The sequence below is a fragment of the Tenebrio molitor genome, chromosome 1, assembly GCF_963966145.1.
Source record: "Tenebrio molitor chromosome 1, icTenMoli1.1, whole genome shotgun sequence".
Lineage (NCBI taxonomy): Eukaryota > Metazoa > Arthropoda > Insecta > Coleoptera > Tenebrionidae > Tenebrio > Tenebrio molitor.
In genome coordinates this window covers 304,229-331,950 of record NC_091046.1, presented here as the reverse complement: position 1 = coordinate 331,950, position 27,722 = coordinate 304,229, and the positions used below count along the sequence as shown (strand labels likewise).

At 34.6% G+C, this 27,722-nt stretch overlaps 1 protein-coding gene across 1 annotated transcript in view; it reads right to left on the bottom strand.

The window, feature by feature from the left end:
- The window catches only part of Shrm (Shroom), a 71,832-nt gene that overhangs the window by 17,084 nt on the left and 27,026 nt on the right, over nucleotides 1–27,722 (bottom strand). The window contains exons 2-4 of the mRNA XM_069052026.1: nucleotides 11,515–11,971; nucleotides 10,131–11,002; nucleotides 8,845–10,074 (exon numbers count right to left, since the gene is read on the bottom strand). Of these exons, the coding sequence (XP_068908127.1) occupies nucleotides 8,845–10,074; nucleotides 10,131–11,002; nucleotides 11,515–11,898 (2,486 nt within the window). The 5' untranslated portion in view covers nucleotides 11,899–11,971. The remainder of the gene's footprint in view (nucleotides 1–8,844; nucleotides 10,075–10,130; nucleotides 11,003–11,514; nucleotides 11,972–27,722) is intronic.

The window sequence follows — 27,722 nt, the reverse complement described above, 5'->3', positions numbered from 1 at the left end:
GATTTAAATGATTTAAAAATACAAAATTCATGCGTGCATTATGTGGTATGGCGCCGTCCTGATGAAACACGACTCTATTCAACACTGCTAATGGTATCTCATCCAGAAAGTTGCTTATTTCGTTTGATAATAAATAATATGATATTTTGTTTGATTGAGACTGTTATCAATAAAAAAAGGGACCCACTAGTCCATGCTATCTCCAAAAATGCCACACCACACGTTAGCACTAAATCGTCTTTGGAAATTTTCTTCCACATCAACATTATAAAAAAAAATTTGTTACACAGTCTAGGACTGGTTTACAAATCTATGAGGGGCATGGTGACCAACTCAATAGACCGGGACCAATGGCTTAACGTGACTTCCGAATCACGAGACAGAATATAGCCTTTTTTTTTTTTAAATTATTATTTCGCCCTGGGTCGGACTCGAACCCGCGACTCTCGCGTCCCTGAGCCGAAACGGACTCCCTTAGGCTATATTCTGCCTATTATTATTATCAAACTGTTTTGACAAATGAATATTCAGAGCTTATTTAGTCATTTAGAGCATTTAGAACAAGCTTCTCTCTTATTTATTTTGGTCACTTGATTTTTAAATTTGGTACATTTACTCTTTAATTTCTTGACTTTTGTTTAATGAATGGGTATAGTTTTTTACATTTTTACATTCAGAAGACAAATCTCTACAATACTGAATAAAAAAAAGGTACAGTGCTATTTAAAAAAAAGAAACTGATGTTCATCTGTCAAAAACTGGACGCAAGAATTTTTTTTTTATTCAGTTGGTATTGAAGTGTTTTAAAAATTATATCATTTGATGTGTCATTTATTCAAATCGGATAAAAAATAAGCAAGATACAGCATCAAAGGTTTTTCGTCAGTCACCCTGTATAAGTAATGGTCGTAGAAAAATATTCTTTAGAAATTTTGTGGGCATCAGTCCGGTCGTAGAAAAAGTCTAGTACAGGTCGTAGAAAAAGTATAGTACCTTACTCGAGTAGTAACGAGATTACGTACACATGGATTTACATTACTCGCTCCTTCGTTGCTCGTATGCAATTCATCCACTTGTACGTAATATGCTCTTTACTACTTTCGTAATGTAATATATATACTATTGTACACGCTCGCAGCTGACGTAATAGAACAAAATTCCAAAAAATTATATGCAACGATTATAGAGGTACTCGTTTACTCTTTGACAAAAAAAACCCTCAATAGTTCAAACTTAATTTTTTTATGAATAACGGTCGAATTTCGACCGCTGGGCGACCACTAGTTCAAAGTAGTTTATCATCCCTCACGGAACCATTACAAATTATGATTATAATTTGAAATTCATTAATCTGTTAATCGGCGGCAGCAGTGGATGAAATATCCAATAATAATTACTCGTACAATCGTTGATTTAGTCTTCGTGCAGGTGCAGATTAGAATAATTGTATATGCAGCGGCGATCGATTTTTCTTACCGTTTCATTTTTCTTGCACCGTAATTATAGGGGTTGGATATCGTTCTGATTCGACCTGAAATTATTTCAAACATATCTGCCGTTTAATCGTTATGCTATATAGATGACGGCGTTTAACAAGGACATTTAAATATACCAGCAGCATTAGAGACCGCAATTTAATACATAATGTGATTTTCTTTTTCTCTTCAATCTAACGTTTGATGAAAAACCTTAAAAACATCTGATCGTGCGATCGTATTTCTTGTTTATCTACTTTATTACACATATAGATTATTATTTCTTGCCCTCGACAATGACAACCGCTCGATAGAATGAAATGCGAACAAAAAATACTGCCACGGCACAGTCTACTATCCTATCAAGGTTGACGATTTCTTAGTGGCCAATCTTTGTGGATACGACCACACTGTGAAAACTTGACGGTCAATTTGTATTGTATTCCCTGATTTCCCGCTTGGTTCCCTTGCGAAATTTAAATAACGGTTAGGTAGTCCAATAAACTGATACTAAACGAAACGAATGAAAAAAGCGAAGATCTGTAGATGTACCAATATAAGTTGTGAACGTTTCTTCTGCAGGCGGAAATTGTATACGACTTTTCTTTCCCATCGTGTTGATGAAATTCAGATAAGGAAACAGGGATTACGCACCACTAGTATAATACATAAATTTATTATCAAAGCCACTATTGCTGTTTCTTCGTCCTTGTCAAAGTCATAACGGTATCGTAATTAAAATAATAACTCTAGAAGTATTTGCAAACATGTTAACGTTTATAACTTCAACTAACTGATTATTTCTTCTTATCTTGATATACTCGTAACTTAGAACTGTCTATAAATTAGTCGATGTTACAATAAATTGCAAAGTTATGTTGATACGTTTGAGATTGAAAGTAAATTTCAATGTGATCTGCAGAAAATTTGTCTTCAACAGCTTTCTCGTTTTTTAATGGAGTGTCCGTTTAACCATTAGTGGTACGTTCGTACGTTCCAAATTTGCTCATATGCTTACTCGTCGATATTAGTTGACATTTTTCAGTATGTATAGTTGCGGTCAAATAAAAGCGACCACTAAATTGACGGTTTATGTCATTTTTATAAATTTTGGTAATTCAGGCTTTTAAAATGAAAATTTCTCTGGTAACCAGATACCCATACCTGTGGCACAACATAACAGTGACGGATGATGTCAATTTGAAAAATAGTTTTTTATGTTATCTCCTAGGAGATAATTTTTAGGTGATTTAATATTTAATTCCGATTTACAATAGAAAAAATTGCTGCCCAGTTTTATTTGGCCGCAACTGTACTATTGCGAGCAAAAAAAGTGAAACATCAAAGTCATTGTCATGCTCATCACGTTTGGCGTGAACTAATAACCAATACATGGTCCTAACCTCACTTTGAATTTGATGTTTCACTTTTTTTGCTTGCCACTGTAGTCTATTGTCCGTTGGAATTAAATTTTATTTATAAACAAATTCTTAATTTTTGTCCACTTACGATAAAAAAGTAGAGAGTTTGACAAGTCAAATTGACTTTCTGTGAGTTCGCTAAGCGCAATTAAATTTCTTCCAGTGAACTATCACTTTTGTCATCAAAAGCACGCAATATACTGTAAATGAAGGACACACGAGGCCGACACAATGAAAATAGTGTAAGGCAGAAAAAATATATTATCCGTTTTCTTTTTTCAACACAAACCGTAATTAGAAACAAATTGAGATCAGCTAATGTTGCATCTTGATTTGCATTTATTTCCCCCTTCGTCCGATATACACAATTAACTTAACCGAATAGAAAAATTGTGATTTGGTGGTGAAGTTCAGCGTTACCACCATTGACGATAGCAGCTGCATCTTCAGTAGTGCATCTGGCATTGACCACAAACACAAACACCGGGTGGAAGTGAGCCAAAAGCTGTCACAGTCTCAAATACATATATGAAAGAAAAAACCTACAATTCCACAAAATTTTCGTCTGGCTGTATGCTATAAAAGTTAAATTGAACCTCACAATCCGAGACAAGGATGCCTTCATTCTGTTGTATAGTCATTATTGCAACAAATCGACCACGAAAAACATGTGGCACGTAATCTCCTCATTTAAATTTTAATTTGACGACCTTCACGAAGGAAACGCACGTCTATTTCGGTAGGTAATCATGGTGGTATCCATCCTCGATGGAGTTAATGAGTATTTACGTGGTAATCTGCATTTACAATGTCTGTCGGATGGTACGACCGATATCGAAGAAAGAGAAAGAAAGAACGATGGGAAGCAAATAGGTAGGTACGGAAGACAAAGAAACGCAAGACAAAGAATTAGAACTATTCTCCAAAAGCGGCGTACTTCCTTCCTCTTGCAAAGATATGTACGATAATTATAATTACTGATTGACGACAATTTGGCCACGGTCTGATTAATTTTATCGTCTGACGGTCTCAATAAAAATAGTCGTTTCCTCTTCGTTTCGCAACAATCAAACATCAAAAAACACCGATGCTCTTTAATGAGAATTCGGGATTTTGTTTAATCTGCATGACTCGGTAAAGAAACATACTAATTTGCATAAATCATACAAAATAATATCTGTTCACGTTGGAATGAACATCAGTGGTGCAAATGACTGACCTGTTACTATGACAACTCATCATATGAAAGGTAATGCCAAATGTGTGCCATTTGCACTACTGATGTTCATTCCAACGTGAACAGATTATAAACTAGGCAAAAATGAATTGGGAATTCCACAATTTTTCTTGGAAAGCAAAATAATTGCCCCAATCCTCCCACGTATTCTTAAACACTAAATAAATTTAAAATGTTACAGGTACCAGGTGATTTTAAATGATTGTGACTTTTTTTCTTAAGTTGGGAACATTTTTCATAAATTATTTTGGCAAACTTGATACCTTAATCAACACATTGGCGTAGGTACGTCATTTTGACATTTTATGTATTAATAAATTGTGTCAAATAGGCGAGGACGCCTATGTTTATGTCAACTATCACATTAAAAAAGCAGAATAACCAACAGTAATATTACCAACCTATGAAAAAAAGTCACATTCATTTAAATTTAAAATCACCCGCTATATATTTCATTAAGTGGGTTCATTCGTTCGAAAAGCATATTAACTAAAAATTCTAGATCACTTATCCACGCAATTTGAACTAAAATCGAACTAGCTTAATTTCAGTTGTTACATGCCACAAGAACTTTGTAGCAAGAAGATTTTGTAAAACGTCGATTTAGCATCTTTCTATTACATATTTTACTTTTTCTACTTTGCGTTCGTACTGATGCTATTACGATACTGTTTTGCGTATCGTAATAGGAAAAGGCGTGATATAATAATAATACTAAAAATAGTGAAATTTAATTTTTTAATTTTGACGGATACTGCGGTGTCGCGGCAGCCCGCAGACGTGACCTTGGGTGGAATCCTTCAACTTTAACGGTTTTAAATTTTAAATTATTTTTTTTTCATTGAAAAAGTGGCAAAATAGAAAAATACTGTATGACATCTCATTTATAAGGCATTTTATCGCTTTTACTCCTTTAGGGCACTCCTCGCAAGCTCGTCGTGGCCTAAAACCGTGCGTGCGATAAAATGCTTCTTATAAGACTCGTATCATAATATACTATTATTAAAAAATTCTTACGTAAATTCTTATTTTGTTAAGAATATCAACAAAAATAGCAATGCCTTCCAATTCATTCGGAATAATGTGAATATTAGTTTTAAAATTCTGAAATGTTAACTTACTGAATAACTGCGATGGTCATTGTTTTTATTAGTGAACTATGTGTAGGCCAACCGACTAGAACCGTGCATGTGAAGACGAAGTCCACCAATTACGATTTTATGAAAATTGTAAAGTTTACGGTTAAAATAACAGTTGAAAATTTAGAATGCTTAGCTTGACCACACCAGAACAGAGCCACTATCCTTATTTAAAATTAAATTTTCATTAAAAATACCATTCATCAAATTAGTAGTGGCCGTTCAAATATTTCTCATTATTTAGTTTGTCACCTGTTAAAATGTCTTGCTCGTGGTAATGTTCTTTCTAGGTTTCCTACTCCTGACTTCAACATAGTTATTAAATTGTTAATAATATAGAAAATAGAAATTTTCTAACAACACAACAGTTAAAATATACAGGGTGATTCATCTTTTAACCGCCGGTGGCAAAATGACCCTTAAAAATTGAGAAAAATGTATGAAATTTACAGATCTGATTTGTCGAAAAATTTACTTTCGGCCGGTATAATTTATTATTTTGTTTTTTTTTTAATGAGCAGATATGATGTATTTATAAAAAACGTTTTTTTTTTTTTAATTCATGTTTAAATTTTTGCATCAGAATGTCGCTAATGGCGTATAAAATCAATATCTGTAATTCGTTTCGAAAAAAGTTTGATAGTTTTTGAATTAAATCGATTTTAATGGAAAAACTGCTTTTATTGGTAGTCTTTGGCTTGTGGTCTTGCAAATCTTCTTTAACAATGACTACCCGATAAAACTGACCTGCTTAGGCGAATTTGTTCGATTTTACGAATGGCGTTGTAAAGGACCCACTGCTGTGGCAATAAAGATCCCCTAATAGATCTTATTGTAAAGATATTGGGACATTATGTCGTACTCGTACATCACGAAGCAAATATAAATTTGTATATCAAAATGCGTCTATTTCAATAATGTGCATATGCCACAAGAGTACAAGACTGAATAAATTAAACAACTAATAATTGAGAAAATGCCACAATTTTACCCAATCAACTTATAAATTTCATGTTTTTGTTATTATGTGTCTTATAAATAATAAATTAGGTCTGCAAAATAATGAAAACGAAATAATAATTTTTAACCACCGGCGGTAAAAGATGAATCACCCTGTATTCTCACAATAAGATACGTCTTAACAAATAAATTTACATGGTTGGAAATTTCCCTAAAAAATCCAGCCCCCTTATACAGTGAGTGGCCATAGGGTTTTACATGCTAATTTTTCAACCCCCTGTTAACTTTTGTCCTCATGAAAATATTCAACCCAGTTTTGTAGTAAAGTTTTGGGATATGATAATGTATTGAAACGATTTCAATTTAATAACCAGAAGCAAGGAATAAGCTAGCAAAAATAAGTTTTTTAAATGCCGTTTGATTCAATTTTAAATTTTCAGTAGACTAAAATTTCACCTGAAATTTATAATTTTGATATGTAATTGATTGTGTAATTGCTTGGCTGCCACGGAGGCACATTTCATTTAATTTTTATTGAAGTAAAGAACCTTGTTATAACATAAATAATGAATCCATCGTTATTCAATGTAAAATATTAATGTTCAGACTACTTTTTGCAAATAATATTTTGTTGTCTATTACAACCATTTAGGTATCACAAAATGAAGTAAATGACTAGATAATATTATTTTCTGTTTATTCTAAAAACAGAATTAGGCTTTGTAATTTTCACAAAATAAATGTTAACAGGGGGTTGAAAAATTAGCATGCAAAACTCTATGGCCAGTCTTAAAAAAAACTCAGTGTATGTATAATGTTTTCGACAAAAATGTAATCGCATAACTGACAAGTATTAGCTAAAACCAAGATAACGTGAGGGTTTAGTGTTGAAATTTTAATAATTTCTTTGTTACATTGAAGGACGTTTTCTGTTAAATTGAAATAAATTGCTTAACTGCTAGGTGTTGCGGTTTTTATTCAAATATAATACCTCCCGAAATAATTAATTAAAAACAAGAGTTGCTGAATATGATTCAAATTAGGCAACCAAACAAACAGTACAGACGAAATTTAATTGATACAAAATTAATCTGAAGCGACAAGAGCATAAACTCTGTTTGTATTTGTATCAAGTCTGACATCCATGTGTGAGTAACAATTTAGCAAATTGTTAATATACAACGTGTCTCAGAAATAAGTACATTAATTTTAACCAGTGACAGTTCTCGTCAAGAACAACAAAATTTTTATGTATCATTTTTTCGAAATATAATTTTCATTTCAGTATTTTTCCCTCCCACAAATTAACGAGCTGTCTATTTACATTTTCTAGTTATTTGACCCAATGACAGTGACCGTGAAATACTTTTTGTAAAATCAAAGCAAAACATTGAGTTTTTAGAATACAGTTTTTCCGCTCTGCGGCCGAGGTGTAGTTTTCAGTTAGTTTTGTCCGACAACACAAGGCAGGTGTTTACGTCTTGATTCTGTGATTTAAACTAAAATTTTGTGAAAATGGCGAGTTTATTTTCGAGTAGTGAATACATAGATATTGTGATGGTCTATGGTGAAGCGTTGCGAGTGCTCCTCGAGTGTAGAGAATTTCCGTCCTACTTTTTGTGGGGGTACATGAAGGACTTGGTATACTCGATCACAACTTACACAATTGAAGTTTTAAGAAAACGGGTGGAAAATGCTGCCACAACAATTCGCAATAACAGAGGAATGTTGGAAAGAGTGGAAGAATCATTTCGTCGGCGCCTTCATTATTGTATTGACAATAACGGCGGTCACTTTGAACACTTCTTGTAATGGTTAGTGATTACTAACTAGTGAGTACTCTAATTTAATTACTTCATGAGAATTTTTACGGATTAATACACCAATTTCAGGAGACATTTTGTTATTATTTGAGTATGGGCGATTCATTAGAGTCAGTTTAAAATATTTATTATTAAAATTGTGTTCATTTAATATCTACCATATGATTCTCTTTTTTCTCTTCCACTCTTATCATTATAGGTTACAGCAACGGGCGCAAAAATTAGCCGCTGTACTTAAGTTCGCAAGAAACAAGTGAAAGTTTTCTTGCATTTGTTTTTTGTTCTTCGCTTATCGGCATCGGCGAAGCAAGTAATCCCCACAGGCGGGTAACGAAATTTGTGCCAAAATTTTCAATACTTTTAATTGGATAACTACATACATACATATAAGGTTTAGGAAAAAAATAACGGGTGACTATTAAAATTTTCACTTAGGGTTGGCTATGGATTATTCTTTGTTTTCCGTTGCACCTTAGACACTGACAAGTTTGACATTTCAATAAATGTTTTTTCTCTTAATTTGGTTATGTTTCAATTGTACTGACTGACATTTGTCGTTCGTTCTTGCGTGTGTCTAAAATAACAAAAAAAATAAAAACTCGTTCAAAGCCAACTCCAAGTGAAAATTTTAATAGTCACCCGTTATATTGTTGCTTTTAACGAGTTCTATTACCAGTTAAAATTAATGTACTTATTTCTGAGACACGTTGTATAATTAGGATCTAAAAATCGGTTCATAGCTCACGATGACATAATTATTATCCAAATTAACAAAAAAAATATACTTACAAAGACTGAGACCTTGTTTCCCTCATTTTTTCAACCTTTGGTGGGGAACTTCTGAGTGCGTGAGAAATTCTTCCTCTCATGCTCTGATTTACTCTTGCTTGTCTCGGTTGCAAAGGAGGCGGAACGTCTTCAGCGATGGACGCTCTCTGCGATTTTTTCAAATCCGGCGATCTATTAGAATTTTCTTTTTGTGTAGATCTTAAAGGTTCTGCTCTGTACTGATCTGACAATCCATTTATTACTTTTTGACTGACCGCAACGTGACCATTTAAAACAAGCTTTTGCGTTGCAGGGTACTTTGTATTTGATCTTTCAGCGTATGTTTGCTGATTTGGGAAACCCAAAACAACTTTTTCAGCCGATCCGTGATACGGTTTACTGCTGACTTGTTGGATTATGTGACCTGCAGGTCTTGTTCTGATCGATGACCTAACGCTATTGTATCGATTTTGTTCGGGTAATCCTACTGTTTGCTTGATCGAAGCTTTGCTTTTTTTTACTTGAGGTGCAGGAAACTGACTACCTGTAGTGTTTTCTTTCAAACGATCGCTAAAATGCTGTTGCCAGTCATCACATTCTGGAGGGGGTGGTGGTAGAGGATCGTCGTTGTTAAAAACTTCATCCTCAAGAACCGTCGGTGGTGATGGCGGTGGAAGATCTGGACTTGGCACTCTTTGGTTGAACAAATCAGGAAATGCCGCTCTGAGATGAGGATTTTTCGGCGGTCTAGCTGGAGGACTGTCCGGAATCCAATCGTCAACAGAAATTGAAGGACCAACGATAATCGGTCCCAACAAATCGGTAGATAAACTTCCACAGGAGCTGCTGTATTGATGCTTTGGTGATGTCTTGTTTATACTTTCTGTAGTCTTTGATTCGCGGTTCAAAGTCAAACTACTTCTGTTGGGGTTATTTCCAGAAACGTAATCTGAAGCTGAAGACGCTCGTCTGGATGGAAGCTGAACTTTTACTCTTGGAAGTACTTGCGGTACTGTGGATGTCTCTGGGGATTGAACCAACTGAGGCTCCGATCGCCACGAGTTGTTCTTGTTTGGATTTTGATGTCTTTCATAAAATGACAAGAGAGCTTTTTTCTGTATGGCTTTCAGAGTCGGATCAGGAACTTTGTGTTTCTTATCTGGGTCCAGGTATGAATATTTTTGTTGCTTTTCTAATTCACTTATTCGATCCGCCACTGACAGAGTAGAATTCACTGAGGATGTCGACAACCTGGAAAAAATGTCTACAAACAACTGCTCGCATAAAAGTGTTTGAAATAAACGTACCTGGTGTTATTGCAGCTGATGCTAGTACTGTGATCAGAATCTTGCACAGTATAAGTATTAACCGGGAACAACTTAAGCTTATTGGCATTATTATTTATACTTTCTTTATCTTTCCAACTGTCCGAGTTATCACCACCCATATATAAAACACTTTCCGAATGGTGTCTTTGCGGCGTTTGCACTCTAGCACTGTGAGCAATTAACTGTTTTGAAGAATTGGCAAGTGGAGTGTAAGAACTGCTAGCTACTGATACATCACTCATCGAGCCGTGCCATTTGAGAGTTTCACTAGAAGACACAGAACCTGAACTGGTAGTCACTACACTGTCTCTACCCTCCCTCTTGGTACTTTGCTCCGGTTCTGCATCGTCCCAAGTGGAATGCGTTCTATTCACTACAGCTTCACTATCCCTCCTCAGTCTGTCCAGGAACGGAGTCGAAGTTGAGTCTGTACTCGACACGTAACTGTGATATCCTTCAGACTGAGCGTAAGACAGTTGTTTTTGGTGAAGGTGAGTAAATTCGTTTTTAGTTCCCGTGGTACTGAAGAAAGAGTCTTCATAGTTGCGCGTATACTCCATAAATTCTTCCAAACCGGATTTAGTAAGGTGAGGATGTGAAGGGTCATAGCCACAATTAGCAGGTTCCTGGTAGGACCTGGCGTACTCTTCTAGATCCGCTTGAGTCAGTTGGGGTTTGTTGTTGGGGATATCCCTTTCCGGAGGGGATGGCACCATGTAGTCCGTATCACCTATAGGTTTACCGTCACGATCAACGTGTGGTAAATACAAGCGTTCGTTGTGTTTGCCATAGCGAGATTCGTACATTTCTGGTGGAATTCTTTCACAACGTTCTATCACAGTTTTGAGTTTCTGCAACAAAAAAATGTGTTTATTACATGTTTGAAAACATTAGGTACAAAAGAAAATAGAAGATACTTTACAACAATTATTTTTGACTTTTAACACAATCATGTAGAAAAATACCACTTTCAATTTAGTTAATTTCAATAAAGAGTAATTAAACTTTTTTACTACCACTCAAGTTTGAAGTAAATTCTTGAGTTTTTGTAAGTAAAAAATAGCAAAAACATATTGCTGAACTCATTCATTCAATTCACCTGGTTGCTTTAGCTAGTACTAAGTGCTTAAAGTAAACAATTGATTTTTGTTCATCCACTTTTTGCAGTGACCCACCAATTCAAGACCTCTTAAATATAAACAGAATTCTTAATAACATACAATTAGAAACCTATTCTTATTCTGTCATCCGTTATAAAAACATAATAGATAGATACCATTAATATGCATTAGTTTTTTTTTATCGCAGGCGACCTGCAGCAATGATCAATAATAGCTGGTTAATGAATGCACTAATCACTCACTTGTTGCGTATAAGAAGAGTGTTGTCTCTTCATGTAAGGTCGCGTGTACGCTACGACCTTTTCCTTGGGGTAATTGGTATGATCGGTCCACGACTTAGACCTGTGCGAACCACCGCTGGGAGGTCCTTTGAGTGCCTGCGGTGTTTCAGCGGCGGCAGGAACTGGCCACGATGGAAATTTCTCGTGTCCTGGGCCATACTTGATCGACTTAAGACTAGATGAATCCCGGACAGGCGGCGCAGGCGGCGGTGAGTCGTCATCTCGAAGTGGTGTTTTCCCCGAGAAACTTAGACCCGGTTGGTTGTGGAGGTACGAGTAGATAGTTGGGTGGTTCTTGTCGCGATTCGACTGTTGCAAATTTGGAGTGGAACGCGATGGCATCATTGTAGCGGCCAGAGGGGTCTTTTTGGCCGGGTGGTGGTGTGGCGGTTAACCTCCGAAGCCATTAGTTCTGTTTCTGCAATAGAAAAAACTTGTATTTATTTAAGAATTTTTGGTTAATTATGTGTTAAATATCGCCAGTGATAACAATCGACACCCGCTGGTTCAGCCCCCACGCATTTTCTGCAACATTAATCCGGAAAGCGGAATTAAATATTTCACCCACTTGTTCGTTATGTTTAACAATTAGGTATGGTACAAGAATAACGCTCAAAGAATTCAAATGTTTTTTTAATTTTTGGTACAAAAAACGGGGTAATCCTAGTAAACAAATTTTCAAAGCACAGTAATTGGCCGATTTTAAGAGAAACCGTTCCAGTTTAGCAAGGTGCTTCATCGAGATTTTTCCCATAACGTGCTCTCTTTAGATATAGATACAGCAGTCTTCGTTGGTCCCTTGTTTCACATCTACTCGTCGATATTAAGATTTCCGTGTAAGAAAGTTCCCGTGACTTTCAAAGACCCACATATTCAACACAATACTCTTATACAGTTGGCGAATTCCAACACAGCATGCTCTTAGAACCAGTGACTGCTAAAATCAATAAAAACAAAGCTTTTATTGCTGTTGAATCATTCTTATTGATTTATTGGGATCCAGAAAATAATTCAAATAAAACAATTTCTTATATTTCGTCTGGCATCATCAAAGGTCTGGAGGATCACTTCAGATACGTATCAATTATTCAGTGAATCCTCTAACGGTAGTTTGCATAATAAACATAACACGATTCCTTCTCTTTTTTTTTTGGAATTTCTACAAGAGTTGCGGCATTTTTCTTCGAGCGGTCGTGGTTTTTAGACGTCGCATTTTAATCGCCATTATGTGGCTTTGCATTAATTCATTACAGAACTGTTTGGCGCATCCATTCATCAAGTCGTTGATGGGTGATGGCGGCGGCGGTGGTGGTGGTGATGGCGGATGACCTGAGGACCGGTTGTGCGGGTGTCTGGGCCAGGTCGACAACCAACGGTGTCCAACTGGTCCCAAGTGTTACGATCTGTAAAGCTTGGATCAGTATACGCTTCGGACGTATAAGGAAAGACGCATTAATTATTATCAACACTTGAGACAAGTTCGTTTAAAAGAATACCAAAGGAGATCGAGTAAACGACGTTTCTTTACTGGCTTTTCAGAAAACGCGAAACGAAACATTTTTTCACATGTGCGCTTTTTGTTTCGTCACGGATCTTAATAAACAGAGACGTTAAAGAAAATACAACTACTGTCCCTCAAGCGAACTCCTTATTTTCTCTTCAAACAGAAACAGCATTCCTGAATCCATCCCACGCTTCGTCCGCTTGCAACAAAGTTGAATCAAAACATTTTAAATTCAGCAATAAATTTCTTTCAGGCACCCGCAATTAATAAAAACGTAACATATTTATCATAGAACCGTAAAATTTATGCGGCACTGGATTCCCCATCGCAGGAAAGATCTTTGTTTTTTCTATTGTCTTGACAACTGAAACCTATCAGTCGATCTGTTGAATATGTAAAGATGGACATATAAATAGTTTCTCAAAATGGACCTCACGTTATAGATGTGAAGAAGCAAAACCGCCAGTTGAAACGAGTATGACATCACCTTCATAAAAAGTTCTCCGTGAGATAAATACTTGATCTACCGAATTTCTTTGTTTGTTTCTCGTTTTACATATATTCTTCTTCTCGATTAACCAATTCGTCTTGTACACACTAATTTGTAACGAGTTTAACAACATGCAACATTGTTCTTTTTTCTAAAAATTTACGGTATCTACTAGGTCTCGTTACGAAACACATGAACTTTCACACAATGAAATCGACGGGAAAAAGGTTTAGACATGATTGTATACATAATCTTCGAACTTTTGCGAAACTCTTCTGTGCCGAATCTGGAAAATCGTCGTTCTTCCTTATTGAATATAACAAATGGTTACAAAAAAAGCACAATGGCATCAACAATTAATTTCGAACGGTCGCTTTCGGATATTGCCCGTGTCCTACTTTATTCGAACTTTGGTCTGTCGATTCGAACAGGTATGAGATATTAGATAATAATTCTTCCTAGTAATGCACTCGAACCAAATTAGGGAACAACAACATTCTTTGTGAAGTTGATCATAATTTTCTGACAACTTTTTCAACAAATAATACACGAAATATAAGTATTGAACTTAAGGACCACTAAAGAAATAAGGAGGGTTCAGAGTGACCAGTTATTTACCAATCAACTATGATAATAAACGACACAGAAAAATATTGAGCATCCTTCCGAAATTTAATTACCATTTTTGAAGTTTACGACCATCGTAATCTTCGCATTTTGAATGCTCTTGTTGCTCCAAGTGAATATCCGGCATTTAGGGAACCAATTATTATATTGCATAATTTCAGGCACGGTTCCCAAACCAGTTTTTTCTGGTGGCGAAACGGTTCTTCTACTCGCGCTTCGTCACTGAACACATTTGTTCAACATAAAATGAAAAATTAACAGACAAATTCTTCCTGTTTCCGAATGGCTGTTTAAATATTAACCCTTTATCAATTACCTATTATTATCTATCGTTTCAGACTTTTAATGATAAAAACTGCCATCAAAAACGCATTCGCATTGGTAATGTAACATATTTCGTTGGAGCAAGATTCAAGAAGCAATCTCGAGAACGGAGCATGAACAGTTATAAAAGACAGTAAGAAAACGAGCGAGTGCATTGCGAATCCGAGGAACCAGTTGTTAGCATCACAATATTTGTATTTAGATTTTTTCCCTCTTCATGATTTGTTACATGGGAGGTTAAATATGCGTCTGCACAAAACTGTGACTGTGATAAATCTAAATTAATAAATGAGCGTAGATTACTCCTTAGAGCTGATCGATCAACACGCCACGTCGCAAGACTTGTGCTTTCTTTATGTTATCGTAACAATGTTGGGATTGTGATGCCTCACAATTGTATTTACACGGAAGTGGGTTGATTTGTAGTCTTTAATCACGATGGATTTTAAGCATAACGTTAAATCAAAGAATTGATATAATCCGAACAAATTATTGTCGTTGTTCTTTAGATCTGTTAGTAAATAATAATTAACGATTTGAAGCTTTTAAAATGTGACATGTGTCGTACATATTGGTGGTTTTTAGGATCGCTCAAAAATCGGCAAAACTAGAAAAAAAAAACAGTTTTAAGTGCACACAGAAAAAAACACACTTGAAATTAAAATTATTTTCAGTCATCCAACTTAAAGCCCTCCCATAGTGCGAATCTACCTGTTTTCCAAATATTTTAAATCGAATCTACTAGAGGAAAATTCAAGAACGATAAAAAAATACGGTCTGCTGTTTTGATTCATTTCAGGAAAGAATTTGGACCAACAATGGTACTTCTAAAAAAGTATCGCGACAGAAACAGATTGTGATTATTTATAGTCTGTCGAAACAATTTCACAACGTTAATTAATTTTGAAAAGACAGAGGAAACTAGTTCGCAATCGTTAACAAACTTTTTGTTTGTAAACCAATGTCCATCACGTTAATTTACAAGAGCGGTACAAAAATAGCTGAATCACCAAGGCAATTAAGTAATATGTTTTTGCAGATTGTTTCATTAATAAAATACCAAGTCGTTTCGTTTTCTTACTATCGTTTTGCATACAAGATGATTTACGATCTAGCTGAGATTGGACGGATTTTAACGGACCCTTGCTACCGAAACAGCCAATTAAAATTCCTCAAAATCCAAAAGTAACAAATCTCAGAGACTCAAATCCGTAAAAGGCGTACAAGACTTTAAAATTCCCAGTGAACTGTTGATACATCTCGAGCTTGCGATATGGTTGGTAAAAGACATTTCCTTAAATAGAAGAGGACATGCAGAGCATGCAAAGATATAATTATGTACATATTTATACATATTACGTTACGTTAATGTAAATTCTATTAATAAAACGAGACACTCTTTTGAAAATTTTCATAAGTTGTAATACAAGTGGGTACGAAATTGCCGGAAATTTTCGAGTATGTATTTGTTTCGACAATTGTTTAAGAAACAAATACATACATACAAATAAAATGAGGAGAAAATTTTCCGCAATTTCGTACATTCGGCATGACAATTTCACGAAAGAAAATTTCATTTTCAAATTTAACACAATTTTTATACGTAATCTTAGGTATGACTCTCAAAGCGTTAGTTAACTGTCAGCAAATAACAAAAATGTTGCTGTGGGTCAAAAATGAGTTTATAAAAAAGGAAGAGAGGAATACCTACATAATTATATGATAATTCGGGGAAGGAAGAGAGAATTACAGCGGCAATTTCACTCAGAAAATTTCCACCAATCAGATTGTAGTATTTTGAATCATTGGACCAATTAGGAAGGAATTACACCGAGAATCGCCCTCAAATGTCACATGATTTACATTGACAAATAAAAACTCCGAATTGTTTGAATAGCAACCAATCACAATATAATTTACCTAGGGAAAAGTTTTTTCGGGCGATTCTCTTCCGAATATGCCTCGGGACAGATATATATCGCAAGAAATTTTTTCTTGCAGTCCAACACTCGTGTTTGTCGCTCCAAATTACCCTCAGGCTAGCGCCCTCGTGTAATTTTCTTCCTACAAACACTCGTGTGTTAGAACTGCTCGAAAAAATTTCCGGCAATATATTTGTCCCTCGAATTATCGCTGTAATTCTCTCCTCCTTCCCAGAATTATCATACTCGTATATTCCTCTCTTCCTTTTTGATAAACTCATTTTTGACCTACAGTAAATCTTTTTTTGTTTGCTAAGTTAACTAACGCTTTGAGAGTCATAAGACTACGTATAAACTAAAAAATTGTGTAAATTTTGAAAATTAAATTTTCTTTCGTGAAATTGTCATGCCGAATACACTGGTTGTATTACCGAGTGACTATAAATGATTGAAAGAAAATAGTGGATTGGCAACACTGATGCAGTTGGTAGTGCAAGTCTTGTCGTGCATTATCTGTCAGTCATTTCTATTTAGGTTAGGTTAAGTCACGAAGTACATTGTCGATTTAGATTTTTTTGACGTTTGTTTCAATTTTAAAAATTACGTGTGTCATGCCAACGATGTCGCCAACTAAAGATTTCAAATGTGTTACCAACATAACAAAATAATTTTCAATCATTTATAGTCACTCGGTACTTATGATGATAATTCGGGAAAGGAGGAGAAAATTACAGCGATTATTTCATTCATCATCTTTTTCGACCAATCGTAAGGCTTTATTTTTTGGATTATAGTGATAATTCGATAATTCATTCGTCAAGTAGGTTTCTCAGATGTTTTCAATCCTATTGCTAAAGTAATAAAATAAATACTGCTGTCAAATGGTACTATTTAATTCATGAAATAATCAACCGAATTAGACTCTAGCTCTTGAAATGATCTGTTTTAACACTCAAGTTCACAAAAGGTAACCACTCGTGTCACTTTGACATACATAATTTTTCTCCACCTTCGGTGTCGGGAAATTAATATGTACTGTCAAGGTGACACTCGTTGTTACCTAGGAGAGCTTTCGTGTTAATAATAATTCGAGGACCATACTAAATTCGATGTAATTCGTTCCTAATTGGTCCAATGATTCAAAATACTACAATCTGATTGGTTCAAATTTTCTGAGTGGAATTGTCATCAGTCAGTATTAACAAGACTGATAGAAATCGAAAAAGATAGAAGTGCATATCACTTTACGGTTTCAATATCACCACGTGAAAATTACTTGCCTTTATAAAGTACGGTTAAAAAATATTATCCTTTACGATTTATGTAATTAAAAAAAAACAAACAAAACAGAAACTAGTCAGTTTTTGAAATATCTGCAACACTGTATAATTAACAATAGACTGTAATGTATTCTTAATGACCTTGTCAGGAAGTAATACGTTAAAACGAAAGAAAACTAAAGAGAAAAATTTGCCTCGATCTTATTTTATTTGCGAACTATTCATCTTCAATTAAGGCCAAATGAAAGTTCTCTCAGCCAGCGGATGAACTAATAAATTAAATAAAAAAATTATACTAGTCGTATCACGAAAAACTACAGGGTTATGATAAAATAACGCACAAAATTCAGAAAACGTACAGTAGATACTAATTTTTGAAAAAAATGCAAAAACACGTCAAACAGTTTTTACAGTAAATTCTTGCTTCAAAGTGTTGTTTAATTTATTCATTAGTTATTATTAAAATCAAGTTTATTTCGTTCTTTATTAATTTGCTTATTTTGGATTTTTTTTTTTCAAAAATTAATACTGCGCGTTTTATGAATTTTGTGCGTTATTTTATCATAACCCTGTATAATAATTGCAGGCTTCGTAATGTACGAGTTGAGTAAAATAAAAAATCAATATAGACTGAACCCCAACAGACCAATTCTTCAACTAGATGTACTTTGTTCACTTATTTTATTTTTAACGGCTAAAAATTAGTCAAAAAATTAATACCCAACAGAAAATAGAAATAAAAGGACCCCGTTTTCCGCTACCAGTCTTGAAGATTTTGTACGTGTTTGAAGCAATTTGATTGACAATACTTTAGTTTTGATACTAATAGTATCAAAATAGTACGGTCAATAGTACGGTTACGTCACACCGCATATATTGGTGTGTTGACCTGCAGAACAGGCTTTAGACAAGGAATCACATAGCCGTTGGTTAGTGATTGCTATTTATAAAATGATTTGATGAGGGAAAACAACATGTTGGATTCTTCAAGCAAAGGACTTTGGTCGTGTTACAGTATAACATTTTCTGCACATATCTACTGCAATCTTTTTAAAGCATACAACGACAAAAAAACATAATTCGGCGAAAGATCAAGTCTATCATTCGCACTCCTAGAACTGCTAAAATTATAAATAGTAAATATCTGTATTTTTGCCAGTTTTTGTCGTGCAATTACGATATGTATCCCCTCTCTTAACTTTGGAACCAGGCAAGATAGAGACAAAAACCAAATTACATGTTATAAATGGTCTCAAGTTTTTAATGTAAAACTGAAGAATTAATTTGCAAATATGGCTTCTTTCATTGGGTAAATCTGGATCTAACGGATTTTGAAATAAGACCGCTAATGCTGGCATGAGATAACGTAAGATATGTTGCTCCATCGAGATTACCATCCAAAAATACTGACTCCAATATTCGATCACTTATTATCCCAATCCATACATTCATTTTTGCGGGAACTGAGTACGATTTTCTCGCATCCAATGAGGGTTATGGTCAGCCCAATAACAATAACGCCCCAATATTGGCGATAAACTTCAGCACGTAAGATGAAAGTACTTACGTCTGAAAAAACTATGGATGCTAATGGCATCTGGTTATTGTCGATCAGGTTCATCATTTGCTCGCAAAATTGGATTCGGCGGTCCGGGTATCCTCAGCTAATTCGTGGACCAACTGCGTTTTATAAGGATGCAGCTTTGCAGATTCTCAAGACCGTAGTTGATATCGTAGACTGATATCGTTGTCAAGGGCCAGTTGCCGGGCTGGAGTCACCGAATTTTCTCAAAGAGTTACTGATACGTTCAGCCTACTATCCTCTCCAACACTGGGTTCTCGCTGTCTAGGCACAACCCTTACATGACCCAAGTTCTCCAGTATTGTGCCTCAATCTTGCTTATGGTACTTTGACTAATGAGTAGTAAATCCGGATGCTGTTCTCTTTACGCATTTCTTTACCAAGATGGGATAAGGCAGTCAAGGATTTTGAAAAAAGTTACGATAAGATGTGAAATCTCGTACATTTCCCATCTTATCGTAATTTTTTTCAAAACCTCTAACGTGTTCAACTTATAAAATTGGTTTTTATATTTTTTTAGTATGTAGGCTTTGAAAATGTTTAAGAAACAAATAGTGCGTTGTCACTTGACGTCCCGTTATATTTGAAAAAAAAGTTAAAGGTGGTTGTGCACCTCCAGGAGAAGATATACAAAAACCATTTGTACAAAAATCGCCAATGTTCAAGTTACAAATTTTATTCCAGTTAAAATTTGCACGCTGTACATATCGTAAATGAAGCGCATCATACACGATATGCATCAAAAATTAGTTTCCACTAAATATCTCCTAATTTATTGGTCCTATGACAAAAATACATAGGTACATATGAGTTACATACAGGCTGTCCCGGAGTTGCGAAAAAGCTCCATAACTTGTTTGCTATTAAAGATATCAACTTTTCCTTTTTTCAGATGATAGCTACGTTTTTACTGCATATTCGGAAAATATTGCGGTATATACAGCGTGTCCAAGCTAAGACTTTCGCAACTCTGGGACACCTGTATGTATTTTAGATATTTTATATCGGAAACGAAAAGACTTTCATCATACAAAATTTTTGATAATGGTCTCTACCCATGGTTACTAATCACAAATCACCCGATTTTTCTTTACTAGATACATATACAATTTCAACAAACTAATAAAAATTAGATGTAGGTAACGCTTTGGTCTTGGAAGAAAATACGTAAAGAATTTCGATATAAACTTTTATTAACTGCCAGGATTACAATTTCTATCAACCCTTTTGAAATGAAAAATACTTAATGAACGACTGCTGAACTATTTATTAAGACATTACTTAACCTATGATGAAACATTGTGCTCTGGTGTTAGGTTAAACTTTTTTTTGTGTACATTTTGCATGTTCGATATTTGTGTTGGTAATCTGTTAAGTCGGTTCTTTGGTATGTCTTCTAGAAAAAAACAAATTTACTGCTTGCTATCTTTACGTCTACTTTTATAAATCCAATTTACACAAGAATTCGTCAAATAAACTACTATTTCGAGATTATGGCACAAAAGAGTGGAGAAATGTGTAAATCAATTATCTACGAGTAAGTTTTCGAAAAGTAAAATAGGCATACTACGGTAGGGTTGATTGTGGCAGTGGAACGACAGGAGGAAAGCAGCGAAGGCAGAGTATGAAGACCACCCATTGCGACATCATTAATTTACCTCGCCACTTTGGTGGCCTTTGTCAATCTGCAAATATAGTTCAAGTGTTAGGTTACTACCTGTTTTAACGTCCGTATAAAATAACTTGTGCAGTTAAACACCCGAGCTCGCGCCGCCGCCATTTTATGACACGAAATCCCATCAAGTAAGAATTCTCCACGACTCGACAAAAATGTGTTCGAAGACGAACATTTTTTTTAGATTTTAATTTAATGAAGTAAATACATAATTCAAATTTAATGACAAAAACACAATAATTCCACTTTTGTAATAAAATTAAAATAATGTAGTTTCCATAACTGGCTATTAAGAATTGCTAACATAAAACTCTAATTACCTATGGGAATGTCTATACAACAATCTGTAATTTTCGAACGGCCATGAAAGTCTTTAAAGTGTTCCATTAAAACATTTTTCAAATCTATAATAACACCCAGCATATTTTTTTCTGTTCGTATTTAGTGAAGTTTTGCTCATTAATTCCACAATAAAAAGTAATCAATCAAGATTTGCACTAATAAGGGATCAACAAACAATGAAGCATTAATTATTATTTATTTATTATTTGCGGAAAAAAGGTTGTTAAAGACGAGCATGACACAACGATGTTATTCAACCATAATTAATGGTTTTGTAAAAAAAAAAACGTTTCACTCTAATACCTGTCCTAATTTTTTTTAACCATAATCAATAATATTTTTAACAAAAGCTTGCGTAATTTCAAAAAGCACGAAACAAAATGTCCACCGACAAATTTTCCAGCTATTGTTACGAATCGGGCACGACCGACATTGCGACATAACTGAACCTGACTATAATTTATAACAAATTGTTTCCCCAGGCTGATAACCAATCAAACAAACTATTCGTAATTAATTATTAGTTGCTCTTGATTGGTTAATTGAAATATAGAACGACGTAACCAACTCGATACAAATACATAATACCTCTGGTGACACTAATTTGTGTAAGAATTGAACACCCAACCGTTGTCATCCTCTGCGAAAGCAAAACATGAGTGAACAAAAAAAATCGGTAAACAACAATAGTTGACGGTACACCAACTTTGGAATGTTGTAATATTCCAGTTTTTTTGATATAATCAGAAAATGCACAAATTTCGAAATACAATACGCTCCATTGTTTGCTAAATATAATTCAATTTAATGCTATGAAAATAATGTTCTCTCCAGTAATAAATTCGTAATCGTTTTTTGCCGAGGCGTAGGTGCTACTGCGTCAAAACTAGAATTACACGGTATGTACAGGGTTAGGTCAAAAAATATAAAAGAGAAAATAAAGAACCAAAATAGAGATGGAGATGGGGAAGTTTTCCTTCTTTCAAAAAGCCAGATACCAGATCAAACCTCCAGGTTCTACCATAACATCTGTTCATTTAGTTTTCTACCTTCCCCATTTGCTACTTATTACCTTTATTTTATTCTAACAGAGATTATCGTTCTGACTAACATACCAAAAATTATTTGAACGTAATTGTTTATCTAGGTATTATGTACATACATACAGGTGTCCCTGACTTGCGAAAAAGCTCCATAACTTGTTTGTTGTTAAATATATCAACTTTTACTTTTTTCTACTAGATGATAGCTACGCTTTTACTGCACATTTGGAAAATATTGCGGTATATGTATAAACAGTGTGTCTCAATATTATAAAAACGCTAAAGTTATGTTTTTTAAACAGAAGCTACCCAGTTTGATTTTATTTTTCAATTCTATGCTAAATTATTAATCAAATTTATACAGGTCGTTCTTACTTATCTGCCATTATTTTTTATCAATAGCGCTTTTTTTTACCAGAATTTCAAATTGCAGGGGTCCCTTCGAAAATTCGTACTTTCCAAATCGTTGCACATAAATTAAAATGATTGACGCTGTTTGATTTCTGAATGTTGGCCGCATCTGCTGAGTGTTTAAAAAAAAATAGTCACATACGAGTATAGCTACTGCGATTTTTTAATCATAACGAACTAAAAATGTCAAAAACTCATTTTTTTCAAATGGCACCCCGTATTTATTATTGCACGGATCGAAAGCTCTTTTGACAAGCTTTTGAACAATATAAGATTTGTATAGTCGAATCAGAAAATCTAGGGTGCTAAATTTGGTGCAATTTTTCCGTTAAAAAGACAATACAAAAATCTAGTAGGCCTAACAAAAGATAATCACACAATATGGTCACTCCATAAAGATGAATCAACCAACAAAACAGTGTTTAACAATTAAACATTTAATTATTTTAGTGATTTTAAGATAGCACACTAGATTTTCACATTCGACTATACAAACCCTATACCGTTGGAAAGCTTGTCAAAAAAGCTTTCGACTAGTGCAATAATAAATGCGGGGTGCCATTTGAAAAAAATAGGTTTTTGACATTTTTAGTTTGTTATACATACATATTTAAAAAATCGCAGTAGGCATAATGCGAGTAAGCACGTTATTGAGTAAACACTTAACAGATGCGGCAAACATTGAGGAATCAAACAGCGTCAATTATTTTAATTTATGTGCAACTATTTGGAAGGTACGAATTTTCGAAGGGGCCCCTGCCATTCGGAATTCTGGTAAAAAAAAGCGCCACTGATCAAAAACGATGGCTGATAAGTAAAAACGACCTGTGTAGATTTGATTCACAATTTAGCATAGAAACCAAAAATGAAATCAAACTGGGTAGGTTCCGCTGAAAAAAACATAACTTTAGTGTATTTATAATTTTGGGACATCCTGTATATATACCGCAATATTTTCTGAATATGCAGTAGAAGCGTAACTATCATCTAGAAAAAAGAAAAAGTTGATATTTTTAATGACAAACAAGTTATGGAGCTTTTTCGCAACTCTGGGACACCCTGTATATTATAAATAATATGTTGTACCTATCATGTACCTTAAGCTAGTTTGACACGATGCTAAATTTTGTAGAGAATATGTTAGAAAATGAGAGAGAGACCCTCGATCAGGACCAATGAACGATCAGGATCATAGTCTGTCTGCCATTTTTACAGAATTTTCTGTGAAATTTAGTATCGTGTCACACTAGCTTTACCTTACGTTATGTATATATGTTTTGTGGATGTACAGTATGCTTGCAACGGGTGTTTAAAAATAAAACTGGTCAAGAGCCCTATGGAAAAAAATTGCGAATCAGTGCTGCATAACATCATTTATTACAGCCAAGCGATAAACCCTGAATTTGCGTTAAAATATGTCAGAGGTAAATCTCACTAAACCTTGTAAGAATAGAAGTATTTTAAGGTATTTTATTGCAATAGGTGTTGAAAGTGTCCACCACCTTTTACATGTCATATTGTAATTGTGTTATTTATACCATTTATAACATTTTGGAACATACAGTCTACAGACTTTAACTGGAATAATCATAACTTGGACATACGCGATTTTTGTAAAAAAAAAAACCGAAACAGGTCAATGGGCACCGTGTGTCTCTTTCTTGGGAAATTGCAAATCGATAGTAACATGCATCTCTTACGTTTTGTAATATTTCCGGTGTGATTTGCCTAATTTCATGCTTAATACGTTTCTTAAGGTCCTCAATATTGTTCGGTTCTGTTACATATAGTGCGTTTTTTTTAACAGTTGCCATAGGGAATTGCATAGTAAAAATTATACCCTCTGTTAACTTACGATCCACTGCAGATTTAGTGCTAATTTTTATTTTAGTAATAAATCATTAATACGACTACGTAATGCATACTGTTTGATAGAAAAGTACTTTTATTTGACTAATTTTACTCTTCAAAGTTGAAGGAACGTAAATAGTAATTTGACAAAAAACGTAGTAAGCAAAATGGGAAAATGTTATCTAAGAGAGTACCTACCAATATTAGGAGAAGGTATTAGATGTAACCAAGATCCTGCAAAGCCTTAAAAAACGAGCCAAGTCTCTAGGTGAATTAAAGGTTACGTAATTGGCAATTATTCGTTTGATATTGATATTATCCCAATTTTTCTGGAATTGTGGAATTGTTGGACTTTCGTTCTCATTTTCTACATCCCAGACTGCTGAAGCTCCGTCATAATGGGGAATAATAAGCTTATTATCCTTTGAATTTAGTAATAGAGAAACAATCTTTTTAACACCATGAATTGAAGATAGGAAAGCAGAGAGGCAAATATCGAAATCTAATCCATCATCTAAAAACCAAATTGAGAATCTAAAGATAAAATAATTGGTTGAATGGCAAGACTAAAAATTGGAAATGTGGCGAATTCCCTGTCCACCAAATCTAATCGGTAAAGTGGACTGACACCATTGTAAATCAGTTAAACGTAAATTAAGTATTCTTTCTACAGAAGAAGAAGAATCAATTGAATTAACATAATTAGAAATTAAAGTTGAGGGATTTCTACAGCATTGATAAAGATAAGAGTAAAGAAGTGGGGTATGACACTGCACTTCTTTAAAAATGGTTCTTTTCTTAGGATTCTACGAGAATTTGCGTTGGCTGAACATTTAATATTGCCGCCACGAAACGAACGAATCGCGCCGCCAGAAACGGTCTTTGACCTTCGTGGTATACGTAACAGGTTCAAGGGGGTTAAAGTTAGGTTATGCACCCAGATCAACAAAAACAAGTAAATCCATGCAATATGTGTAAACAAGTAATGTAATAACAATAAATAAATAAACAACGTCTCTTCATGTTCTCAAAAACACGCACCAATGTCTAAGGGGTTACTCGCTCGCAAACTTCCTTAATTCTGTTTTTTAAATCATCACTTATTGCGTGGACAAGTTCCTTGAAAATGGTGTTTTTTAAATGAGGAAACAGGTAATAATCAAGCGGCGTAAGTGCAGGCCAGAGATCTCGATTGATCAACCTATTGTCAAAAAATTGCCACAAGTAACGAAGAGCCTCCGTGCTGTAGCCCCGTCGTATTGAAAATACCCAAGACCAATTAACCACCGTGGAATTGATTGATGAAAACATCAAAAATGTTGTTCCCGTACCTTTCAGCTGTTACTGAATCATCAAGATCCCAAGATCCGACAGTTGCCTGAGAGATAATTGGCGTGCGTCTTCCATTTGACAGTGTTAGCATTTTCCTCAGTACGAAGCTTAGGTTTCCAGGTGTCCGCAAAACACTGTCACTTTCTCGAAGTGTGTGAACTGTGTGACCATTGGGAAAAGATGATTCTGACAGTTCAATTATTATTTGACAAGCTGAGCCATACGTTCTATTTTGTTTTTCACATGACTAGAAATTTTTTGAAACATACGGTAGCATCAATGATACAATGCTTCCACGCAGTAATTCAGTTCGAGATCTTGGTATTATTTTTGACTCTAGGCTATCGTTCACAAATCATATTGAGTCAATTGTTAACTCCTTATTCCAAGTCTCTCGGCTTTGTTTTGAGAAACGGCAAAGAATTTTCGGATGTTGAAACATTAAAGCTGCTCCTACGGTCGATCTCGCTTGGAGATGCTTCTTTAGTTTGGTCGCCTAGGAGTATGTACGCGTATAACAACCTATAGCGCGTTCAGCGCAGGTTTTTGAAGAATGGGGTACATAATTATGTTAACTGGTAGTTATCCACCCAGAGGTCGACCTAATGATCTTCTTTTGGGGCAACTAGGAGTGTCATCACTCATCAGTCACCACTACTTTTGAGACGTACCGGTGTTTTGTTGATTCATATTGACTATTCGGTGGTTCGATTGTTTTCTCTCTTTTTTTGTTTTTGTTTTGTCTTTTGCGTTATCTGTCATCTGTACTTTGTGTTGACCTGTAATTGGGATATCCTGTTGGTTCACTTGTTCAATAATAATTATACATAGTTTTAATTTAATTATGTACCTATGTAATTAACAAAATTAATAGATTATTAGCCCGAGGGTTCTACAAAGCACTGAGGGTAAAAATCATTCATTCCCGAGCTACATACACAAGGGTGCGACAACATAACTTCCTTTTTTCAAAACGCAATAAAACTCATTTATTCCATCCTAAACGATAAAATGGTATTTTATCTACTGTTTTCTTCATGGTAAAATGAAGTTTTATCGTCTAGAAAAATAAAATAATTAATGTTTAACATCCATTGTTGTTTTTCTGTTTTTGACGTTTTTTTGATTGTTGAATTTTTTTGACGTTTATAATTGTCATAATCAAAATAATTCAGTAATTCAATCGAAGTAATGGAGGATGGAATAAAATTTTGTATTGTACACGACGATAAAATTCACCATTATCTTCTCGAGCGTATTAGCCTCTCGGCTTAGGCCTCGAGGCTTAAACCGCTCTCGAAGATAAAATAAAATTTTATCGTCTTGTATAATAAATAACTATTTATCCATTAGAATTTTTTGTATTTTTTTTTCTACAGTGTGCGCACGAAAGTAGTGGCAACTTTTACGCTGCGTACTAATAGGTGGCACTAAAGCTAAGTGTTGCAACGTTGCTTACAATTTATTATTTTTTCATAGGATACACGCATATCGATCTTTTTTTTGACTTTCAAGCTGTTTACTTATGTATTTAAACTTGGAACAAAGAATAAGTAGCTATTGTTAAATGGTTTTGCATGGCATGGTCAGTATAATGGTGGACAATTTGAACACTTTAAATAAATGTTTGAATGTTTAGGTGTTCATTATTTTTAACTTTTGCTTAAACCCAATTTACAGTGACACTGACAACGTTTTGTAATGTTGCCATATATCAAAAATATTTTCTTTTAATAGTTCCATCTGGTGGAACTAATTGGAAATCTTGCCACCACTTCCCTGGGCA